The 10,887-nt window shown below is 31.6% G+C and overlaps 1 protein-coding gene across 1 annotated transcript in view; it reads right to left on the bottom strand.

Moving 5' to 3' along the window:
- The window catches only part of LOC124363706 (DNA repair and recombination protein RAD54-like), a 38,890-nt gene extending 28,663 nt beyond the window's left edge, over positions 1-10,227 (bottom strand). The window contains exons 1-4 of the mRNA XM_046818972.1: positions 10,030-10,227; positions 6,357-6,509; positions 5,420-5,616; positions 1,304-1,373 (exon numbers count right to left, since the gene is read on the bottom strand). Coding sequence (XP_046674928.1) covers positions 1,304-1,373; positions 5,420-5,616; positions 6,357-6,509; positions 10,030-10,032 — 423 coding nt within the window. The 5' untranslated portion in view covers positions 10,033-10,227. The remainder of the gene's footprint in view (positions 1-1,303; positions 1,374-5,419; positions 5,617-6,356; positions 6,510-10,029) is intronic.
- Positions 10,228-10,887: the final 660 nt, after the last annotated feature.

The following is a 10,887-nucleotide window of genomic DNA, read 5'->3' on the forward strand; positions in this document are numbered from 1 at the left end:
ATCTCAAATGATTAGATTCGGTTTGTTTACAAATTGATTTATTCTGCTTTTTATCGTTGCCATCATGGTTACTCATAAGACCAGTGTAATAATATTCACTAATGCTCAGCCAAATCCCATGGAGTGACTTGCACAATCATCAAACTCAGTGTTGCTAATATATAAATGATGCTTCATGTAAAATATCGTCTGTTGATCAGTTCATTTTCGACATATTGTCCTGCCACATACTCGTACATGAACTTCACCCCTTGTAACTCGACACATATCTAGACAGACACACATGAAATTTTTCCAGCTCCATAAGTAATTTGCTTTGCTAAAGCTCATCCAAATAAAGTAAGTGCATTGATCCTGTAGTCTTTTCAGTTGGAATCATAGAGCAATGCACCAGATTCCAAAAGTAATTTTTTAGAGCTGAGAAGACTATTGAGGGGAGAGTGAGTCCGTTTTGCATTGATAAGAGATACAATACTGCTTTGTTTACTTAGTATCAGATCTACATACACCATAACTTATGAGAATAGTTATTTTTAAAAACTTTAAGTTAAAGAACATATTATTTTCAAACATAAATTTGTAAGCAAAGCATAATTGGCATTTACAAAATTTCGTAGCACACTCAAAAATGCTAAGCCTAATATAAAATAAATATACCTAAATTGAAAATTAATAATAATAAATTAGAACAAATTAAAAATGTGTACAACTTCCTAACCAGTTAACTATGTAGGAATCCAAACGTCAACTCAAGTAGATAGTTATGTGGATTGTGATATGATTATTGAGCAACAAGACAACATTTTCATTATTTTCACAAGATTTTAGTACCTACAAATAATTTATGATAAAACTGTGTTTGAAATGGTTCTGAAACAATCTAGAGGTAACAGCGCATATCAAATTTTAACTATTTTTATTTAAATACAATCACAGTGCATTGTAATTTTTAAAACGGGACTGGCCCGACATCGAAACTTGTGCGTCTTAATTACGTAGCAAGGCTCATGTGTCACTTGAGTAGGAAGAGTTAAAACTATACAGCTTAAAAATAACCAACTTACCGATTTGATTAAATTTGGACAATACTTTGAAAAAATAATTTTTTAAGTAAACTCAAATTTTAGAACAAGACTTCTAATAAACTCTCTATAAATACAAAATATCTGCAATTGAGATTGAAAAAAAATCACTGATCATTTCTCCAGTTTGGAAACGAATACAAACAACTATTCATATGGTGAGTATCTGACATTTAAATTTGCTAAATTACAGAAGATAATTGGATAAAATAAAATGTTACCTCTCGCTGATGGGGCCTCAGGATGTTGGATAGTACTGGATCTACAACTACATGCACCAGGATCTTATCTCTGTAATAAATTACATATCAAATGAAACATAAAAACTGAATATGAAAAACTTAAATGAAATCCATTGCCATTCTAAACAAGTAAAAAGTTTGATGTTCTTTATTATTTCACACTATTAATCTTTTACATAACCATACCACAGATATACTGGATAGGTGCTCCAACAATATTTTTGTGTACATCTGAATAACATTTATTAGAACATTGTGATAGTATTATAATAAGATTTAAACATATTTGTTTTTATTTCATATAAATGTTTATCTTTATAACAGTTATATAAAGTTTATAAAAGTGTCATATATTTGAAATGAATTAATTTGAAAATATATTTATGTATGTACATTATCATATGCATACAGTACTGTTAACAATAAATAAAAATTAGTTAAAACACACCTTCCAGCATCGTTGGGAGAAAAGGGAATTTCATTGTGGCTGTCATCTTAAAATGTCAGATTCAAGGTACATTGATAGTTTTGAAGTTTCAGTTCTATAAAGTTATTGCTATTACAACCCTTTGACAGTTAGAATATTAACACAGTATGTTTAACAACTCTGAAGCAAACCTCTTGTAACTTTACAAATTATCTGAAGAATAGACACAAGCACATAAGCTTCCAAACACAATTATTTTAATAGAGATAAAAACATAGATAAACAGGTTGTGCAATTTTAGTTGAATAGTCGCCTCAGTTGTTCGACCTTGAAAAAGTTGATCCAGTTGGTATGATGATGTGGATTTTATAGATTAAATCATTTTTGAACTAGTCATTGTTTGTCCTCGAAGTTTTGTGTATGTAGTGCCGTGTGTGTATGTATATTACAGAAGTACAGTACGCGCGCTGAAGGTTCGGCCCTGTCGTTGCCCTACTAACCAAATAAAAACATTGACTCTCCAATGATCCGTCACGGACGGCAATGTTTAATTCTCGCTCGACAATCAACTTATGGTTAGACCAACTTCCACATGTACAATATAAAATTCTGAAACTTCGCAGATCTATTTTCCTGTTTATGCCAATGCTAATGGATGTATTAAGTTTCAATGTCTTATTACTTTTCTTCAATAAACTATATTTTAAAATTAACTGTGCCAAAATTGTGATACAAAAAAGTTTGTATGTGAGGATGTTTTTTATTATTTGGTCAGGAAACTTTCACCAGCGGGAAAGTTTTTCTGAATGAACTGAAGTTAATTTTAGATTTAACTTTTTTTCAGATACATAGTTTAGGTTAGCCGTAACTTAGTCTGAAGTGGAATGTATCCGACACCGCTGCTCTACAGTTTATGGCCCATTCACGTAAATGCAACACGGTAATACCATTTGAAAGTTTAACATTGAATCATTTTGCAATAGTTTATTTCTGAAAAAAAAAAAAATAAAAAAATAAAAAAAACACTTTAGGCCATAGTGGTGATCTATGATAAACTAAAAGTTTTAAACTTTAATGAAATTATGTTGAATTTCATTGTATTATATTCGAATAGAAAGTGTTTTGGGGTGTATTGTTTATAAACTAATTTTATGACAGATGAATAAATACGAAACACTGTTGTATAAAGAATCCTGTTTATGAAAAACTTAATTATTAATTATGTGGCATGAAAATAAATGATTTTTTTAGCATTTCTACGAATACACTATACATAGAGGCATTGGTTATATATGGATTAAACCGTATTACATTGTAGCATTCAATTCCAAATTCAAATACTACCTTAGCAATACATTGTATATTAATTGACTTTCTGACAGATAAGAAATAAAATGCCATAAATCTATTAGTGATTAAAAATCGTAAAATTACTAAACGTCTAACAATACAAATTAAGAATTTAAATTTACAACGCATAAATGTAGAGTCCGTTATTTTAAAATCGGAGTGGTGAATAGTATTTTCCCTAGATTTTACTTTGTTTACAAAGCTGTTCTTACCTATAATAGAGTTGCCAATGGCGAGTTATTTCCATTCTCACCACCCGTTTCCGATTCTTCGCTGGCATCCTGTTCACTGTTGCTGCCGTCAGATGAGTCATTTAAACTAATAATAAATCTCTCTGTTATGTCATCAATTAAATGTTCCTTTTCATAATATTCATCTTCAAATTTTACAACTTTCTTACACACCTTTCCCCAGTCTTCTTTTGTTATTGAGTCTATCTTCTCTTTGCATAACCTTATGGTATTTTTTAATGTTATTTATAACATTTTTTTGACCTACATAATTTTTTATTATTCTCCAAATATTCTCAATCGGATTTAGATCTGGATGGTACGGAGGAAGGCGAAGAACGCTGTGTCCGTGGTTTTCTAACAAATCGTCAAATGCAAATCTTTTAAATACATCCTTATGTTGTTTTACTAAACTGTACAATTCGGGTTTAAGTGACATTGCATCAAACTGCAGTCCATGATCTTGTAGCCACTTGATCATTTCTGCTTTTTTGGAACCTGAATTAGGTGCTTTATTAACTTGGACGTTATGATAGGCGGCATTATCAATAATTATTAGAGAGTTAACTGGTAAGTTTGGAATGAGCTGAGTTCTTGTCCATGTCATGAAGTTCGCATGGTTCATCTGATCATGATAATCTCCTTCGCTCGTTCCCGCTTTCCAGATTAAGCAAGCTCCAGGAATAAGCCCCATTTCACCCCCTGCGTGTAGTATTATGGCCCTCTCGCCTTTACTTATTTTATTTTTAAAACCTTGAAGACTGGCGTCACTTCATCCCTTTTCAGTCACATGAGATGATAATATATACCTTTCATCAATGTAAACAGTAGGAGAGTTCTCTGCTCGCGCTTGTTTTATACTTCGTAAATAGTTTATACGTTTCATTCTTATGTCACTAGCTTCAATCAAAATGTGCCTATTATTTTCAATTTTTGTCCACCGAAAACCTAATGATGCTAATATCTTTCGGAGGCTAGTTAAACCCCCTTCATATTTAATTTTTTTATTCAGCTTGTTTTTTAACAATAATTAAAGAGTTGGCAGGCAACTATCAGTTTTATAAAATTCATGGATGGTTCTTCGAACAACACATTTATCAAAGTCGTCTAATTCTACTATTTTCTTTTTTTTTGTATTTTTTAGGGGTAGTGAACGAACACTCCCCTTCAGTGGAAGAATCCATAATTTTTTTTTCACGGCGAATCTCCTTAATCAGTGTCTTTGAAACACCACAAGCCGGCAGTTTTTTCTAAACATTTATTTATAGGGATTCGTTCATCATTAGATAGTTTCAACTCATTTGCCATGAACTCACTAACCCTCCATATAATTTCTCGAGCCTGGCTTTTCGTAGTTTTTCCTCGAGCCACTTTGGAAACGTATCGGGCCATTGTACCGACTGAGATGATGGATCAAAACAAAACTACTAAAACTTGTAATATAACCTTAGTAGCAAGGATAATATTAAATAATTTGTTACGCCCTACAACTACCAAAATTCACTAACCTCACTACTAACTAAACTAATGAATTGAGTATAACGCACTTAAACCACTTGTCCACTTCTAACAACAGTGAATACTCGACTTTGAGGGAGAACAGGAACAATAAATATTCAGACCGCAGCGGGCCAAACATTGGCGGATGTCTGCAGAACAGTTGTTATATCGGGCAATCCACCCGTCCCCCGCCATAGTCCGCTCGGTTGACTCGGGCCGAACCTTCAGCGCGCGTACTGTACTCTCTTCATTATGTTTTCATGCTTGAAAAACACTGATTGGTTTTCCTTACCCCAACATGCAAACATGACTATGTCAAACCATTAGATTAGATTTAAACCTGTCCATGAATGCAACAATCAGCTGTTTCAATTCATCCAAACAAGTATAAACTGTGTAGTTTGCAACATTCTTTAATATTGCCTGGATATTTGCAGAGTAACTAACAGCACACATATTTATTTAGTATTTGTGGTATACAACAAAAGTTTTGTATCTCTTTGTTTACAAATAAATGAACTTTATTTATGCACCATTCCTTTTGAGTAACCCTGTATTTGTACAGAATAGGCTCAGCCAAACACTCACTTGTCCAGTTTGAGTTGGTCATGAGCACTAAGCTGAGGTGGAGTGTAGAGCACAAGAGCTCCTGGAGCTTCAGGGTCATGAAGCGAACGTCGTGTACCGTCTCTGCGTATCCCAAGTGCTCGGCTCCCAAGTGGGCCTTGATAATTGGCTATCGGAACTTTGAACGGTTTAGACAATAGTTTTCTTATCAGGGCTTCCTGTAAATAACAAGTCAAATACAAGTTTATATTTAAAAATAGGTTACAGTAAATATTTTTTAATTGAACTAAAATGACTTTAGTTTTAAGAAAAAGTAAAAACTATTGCAAGTCTTCTCTTTTACTTTTAAACCTGACAAAGAAATTGTGAAAGGCCTATAAATAAAGTGATAAAATATAATAATTTTTACTAATGTAGATTTTAATGATTACAATATGAAATAAACATAAATATATGAAAATCCTAAAAAAATAATATAATTAAAACCGATTGGTGAGAAACTCACACAACCCCTAAAACTCATAACAATTATTGTCCACCCATATTGACTTTTTTGCACACCTACAACATACATCACCACTACAACATACAAAATTTAATAATATATATGTAATATAATTACTTAATATATATTTTACTCAAACACAAATTTATTTCAAATATAAGTAATAAATAATATGAGATCATATTTATTATAAGTAATTTATTTTAAATATGAGAAGAAAATTGGATGGCCAGCACATTGACGTTTATAAATTTTTAAATAGACATAAACTAAATATAGGTATAGTAGAGTAACAGTTTGTAAAGAGTCACTTCACAAATTGGAAGGATTATAGATTATATTTGATGGAATGTTGATCATCATCTTGTTAGAAATTAAAATAGAATAAATAGTAGACAACTTTGATCTACATTACTCTCAATAGAATTTTGTGGGTACTTAATATATACTTACATGAGCAGATACTTGTTCAGGAGTATTCAATACAACCAACACTGGTCGAGGTTCCGGAGTAACAACCTTCTTGCTTTTCAAACATCTTTTAGGTGAAGGTTGAGATTCGCTTTCTAAAGTACGTTTTATCTGACTCGGAGCCAGACTGCGACGCTGAAAAGATTTATCTGATTGTCAAGATTTCATCAACATAAAATTTTTTTTTTATAATAATCACTCTGAAAAGTGTTAAAAAACATTGCTTATCAACAACTATTCAAGGACAGAAATTTATAAACAAGCTGCGAAAACTGTAATTGGTCATAGTCCAGACCAGTTCCATCAGCAATACTGTACATACCAGCTACAAATGAACAACTTTTAGCCATAACAAATAAAAGAAAAATAAGCTGTTTTTAAATTACGACACAAATAGTATAATTATATTATTTTTAACTGATTTCATCTCTCCCAAAGTTTGAGAAATTAGTATTTTATTGTAAACAAAGATTTCAACTTTTATTTGACTCTTTGGAGGCCAAATATATTCAATTCAGTATAATATTGGTTTCCTAACATGGATTAATCATGTATATTATTGCCACTAAATAATAGATTAGCACATAGCATTTCATAAACAAACTGAAACAGACTTTACCTTTGAATCTCATTAAAACTTACAATCATGAATGTGATAGTTCTATACATGGTTAACCAACATGGCATATTCAAGGAAGAAGGCACAGAACCTTTCACACCATTAGTATCAAAGGCAAACCACAAAATCATTACTGGTTTCTAACGTAACAAACCTAAGCCATAGGCTAATCAGAGCTCAGCAAACAATTTGTTTTGCTTCTCTATGTCTGTTAATGAGAAATAAATACAAAATTTATTGTTGGGTGAGTTTGGCACTGTTCTTTTAAAATATTGCAGTAAATAATATATATTTTATTATTAAAATAGTAATAAAAGTTGTGATGTATATATTTATATGAATTCATAAAACATGCTCTAATTACAGCGATTTCTATTTAATTTGTTATATCCCTTTCATTAACACCAATTAAAAACATTAAAGAATTAAAACTGTTTAGTTATTTTTTAATATATAACTTATGCTACAGAGCCCTGCCAAATGTACTGCCTTAAGAATTACTCTTTTTTTTAGTAAGACTATTTCATGTTGAACGAAAAGAAAGAATAGTCAGATATAATGTAAATAACGGTACTTTGGGATTATACCGACCACACCAGTATGAAGAACACAAAAATATAAATTTATAGAAACAAACACGATAGAACGAAAAAAAAAACAACTCTGTAATTACAAAATTACAAACTTACAAGCATTTCCAGGTATTGTGATCGGTATTGTTGTCGCTGTTATCTTATCTTTCTCGATAATCCAGATTACGGCAGGCCGTGCGGCATCACATGATTTCAATGGTACATAATTGCCTTTCCATTACAATTCAATTTATATTTCTGATCAGCCCCTCTAGAATTTGATATTTTACTGATGTACTATCTCGAGGGATGTTTTTCTTTCGTTGACATCAGCGCGGGGCACTTCCGAAGCCCGCGCTGATGGCCGGAGGCACTCGCATTTTGGGTGGCGGAATGTGATCAAGAATTAAAACAAGTTTTGAGTGTTTTTTCAATAAAGAGTTTAGTTTTAGTTTGGTAATGTATGTTTTTGTTGTATTTTTGTGATTGGAGAAATGTAGAGGTAAAACACGGAAGTACAACAAAGCGACGCGACTCTGCAATCACGTTATCTACTAGACCGCTCGACTTTGACCTATGTTTGAAGATGGGGAGGGGTTTGCGATAAGACAATTCCTGTTTTATATTGACGAAATATTGTTTTACGCTAGAAATATCTAGTAATCAGTAGAAGTAAAATGTCAAATAACGATTCATGTCTAGGTGTGGTCGGTATAATCCCAAAGTACCTAAATAACATATATTTTTTCCAAAAAAATGAAGGGAACACATTTTGGGGTTTTTAATAACAGTTATTTGGGAGGATTCAAATATATTCCAAAAATACAAAACATAGTCATGTGATAGATAAAATCAAAGAGCATTTCAAATGGAACAGAATGCCACAAACTTGAGCTCTTTGGTTTTATTAGCTTTTTGGCTATGCTGTTTAGAAAATACTGAGATATGACCAAAAACTACCTTTTTGTGGGATTTTAAAAGCCTGTCACTAAAAAACCAAAATGCAGAAAATTGTAAAATTTTGTATTTTAACTAGTCTTGGTAGTTACAACTTCCATACAAAACATCATCAAAATCTGAGAGGTCCAGACCATTGGTTGATTTGACATGGAATGGCCCCGTAGGCTCTCAGGTAGGTGTGACAGATTACGTTAGGAAAGTTTTTACTAGCTTCATGAACAAAATCAAAAGTTTGTTAACCATTTTTATATTTTTCAGAAATTTTTTATTTAAAAAATCTGAATTGAAATTCTAAGATAGGAAAATTAAGAAATTTCCTACATTTGCAGATTTTCTCTTTAATGCAAGAATTTTTCTTATGGAGTTTTCTTCACGTTTTTCTTTAATAATATTGGTGTCTTTAACATTTTATCCACAAAAAATAAACAAATCGTGCAAAGTGGGACTTATATACCTTAATCAAAATCCTACTGATCAGATTAAGAAGAAGAATTTATTTACGGAGACTTTAATAAGCCGTCTACATTTGTTAGTTGATTGTTATTATCGAACGATTCATTGTAATAGTAATAGCCAACTTGGATAGGGTACAATAAACGGACCCGGTTTTTAATATTGATATTGACAAATGATCTTACTTAATAATAACTTTTGATATAACCAACCGATACTGATTCTTGAACAATAACTAACTTGTATCAACTATAAACAATTTTTCATATAGTAAACGTATTGTCTTTTATAGATAGTAATAGATAGTCTAAAAAGCTCGTGGAGAACCGTGAAACGAAGTTTAAAAAGTGGCATAAAAGCTGACCTGTTTGCAGATTATCTTTGTGAGTATTGTATAGAAGTGAAATACAGTTTTCTAAAGAAGATGCTTCAACAATTTCTCGAAAGCGGTTAATTATTGGTACCCAGGAGACGACATATAATTAATTACACTTATTGCATATTTCCTGTTAAAAATGTTTTTTATATTGTTATCATTTCATTATTATTATACTGCAGCCTATGAGTTTTTCCTATTTCCAGTTTTAATCTTACATTTGATCATTAGAGCTCATTTATTATTTTTAAGATTATCACTATGTGCATTATATTATTTTAATTTAAAATATGATTGTGATTATGCCTATAGATAAATGAATATTACGTATCGATGATTGTACTGATCAATATAAAAACCGGGTCCGCTAATTGTACTCTACCCACCAACTTCAATATTATACAATCATTGTACACAAAAAGAATAAAATTATAATTTATTAACAACAAAAATAATACATTAGAATTTAAAATCTCTTTAATTCTTCAAACTTCTCTTGACTGTATGCCAAGAACTGTCAATTGTTTATCTCGCAAAAGTTCCTCATATTCATCTCCATTTACAAATTTTCCTAAATGTAGCCTAGTTACTTCTCTATTAATATTCAGAGACAAATATTAAATAATATGTGTTATGCAGAACATATAGGCTACACCAGGCCCGAATTACACTTACCATATTCCTAACACTTTTATTTTAAATCATCAAATAGAGTTCTAACTCTAAACATCACGAAACCTAAAAAATTAAAATGTAATCCTTGTTTTACTAAAAAAAACAAAGCCAAAGTTTTAACACAAAAACTATTAGTTACCACATAACCTCCAATATTCCTTCCAACTTTCAAACATACAAAAGACAAATAATTACAAAACGTCATTTCCAAATTAATTCTCCCTCCAAAATTGTTGCCAACATAAATTAACACATGGAGTTGCCGATGAGAAAAAAATATACTGCTAATTATACTGTAGACTGTTTAGGTAGTGACGTGAATTTATCTTATAATTTTGTAGCTTGTATCCATGCTAACAAATTATATCACATTATAGTGTAATATGTTTATTAAAGGTACACGTTTATTCATTTATATAAGGTCAAAGATATGATCCAAAAAATATTCGAAGTACGGAGAGTCACATAGGGTGAATAAGTCAAATATATGATATACTACACAAGAGATAGATAATAATTCAAAGCTAGAAAACGACCGTCATCTGTGGAGTTAAAGATACTAGGGAACTCTGTACGTTAATTTATTATCTGCAATTCGCAAAAAAGGGAGCGAGTACTTAAACAGTACTGAAGTGCGTCCAAAATGACCTGTACGTGAAGTTGACTTGGTGGTCTCTCTTACTTGTTCCATTGATGGAGTTGCAAGTAAGGAGTTCAAAAACAATATAAATCTAGACGTCTCAACGAAGTTAGTAACTATGACGTCAAAAGACCTCGGTAGTTTTTTTTTTTAGGGAGAGGCAGGAAAAATGCAATTACGCACGCAGGTGGCCAGCCTGTAGTGTGGGACTCCCCTAA

Source organism: Homalodisca vitripennis, chromosome 1, assembly GCF_021130785.1.
Source record: "Homalodisca vitripennis isolate AUS2020 chromosome 1, UT_GWSS_2.1, whole genome shotgun sequence".
NCBI lineage: Eukaryota > Metazoa > Arthropoda > Insecta > Hemiptera > Cicadellidae > Homalodisca > Homalodisca vitripennis.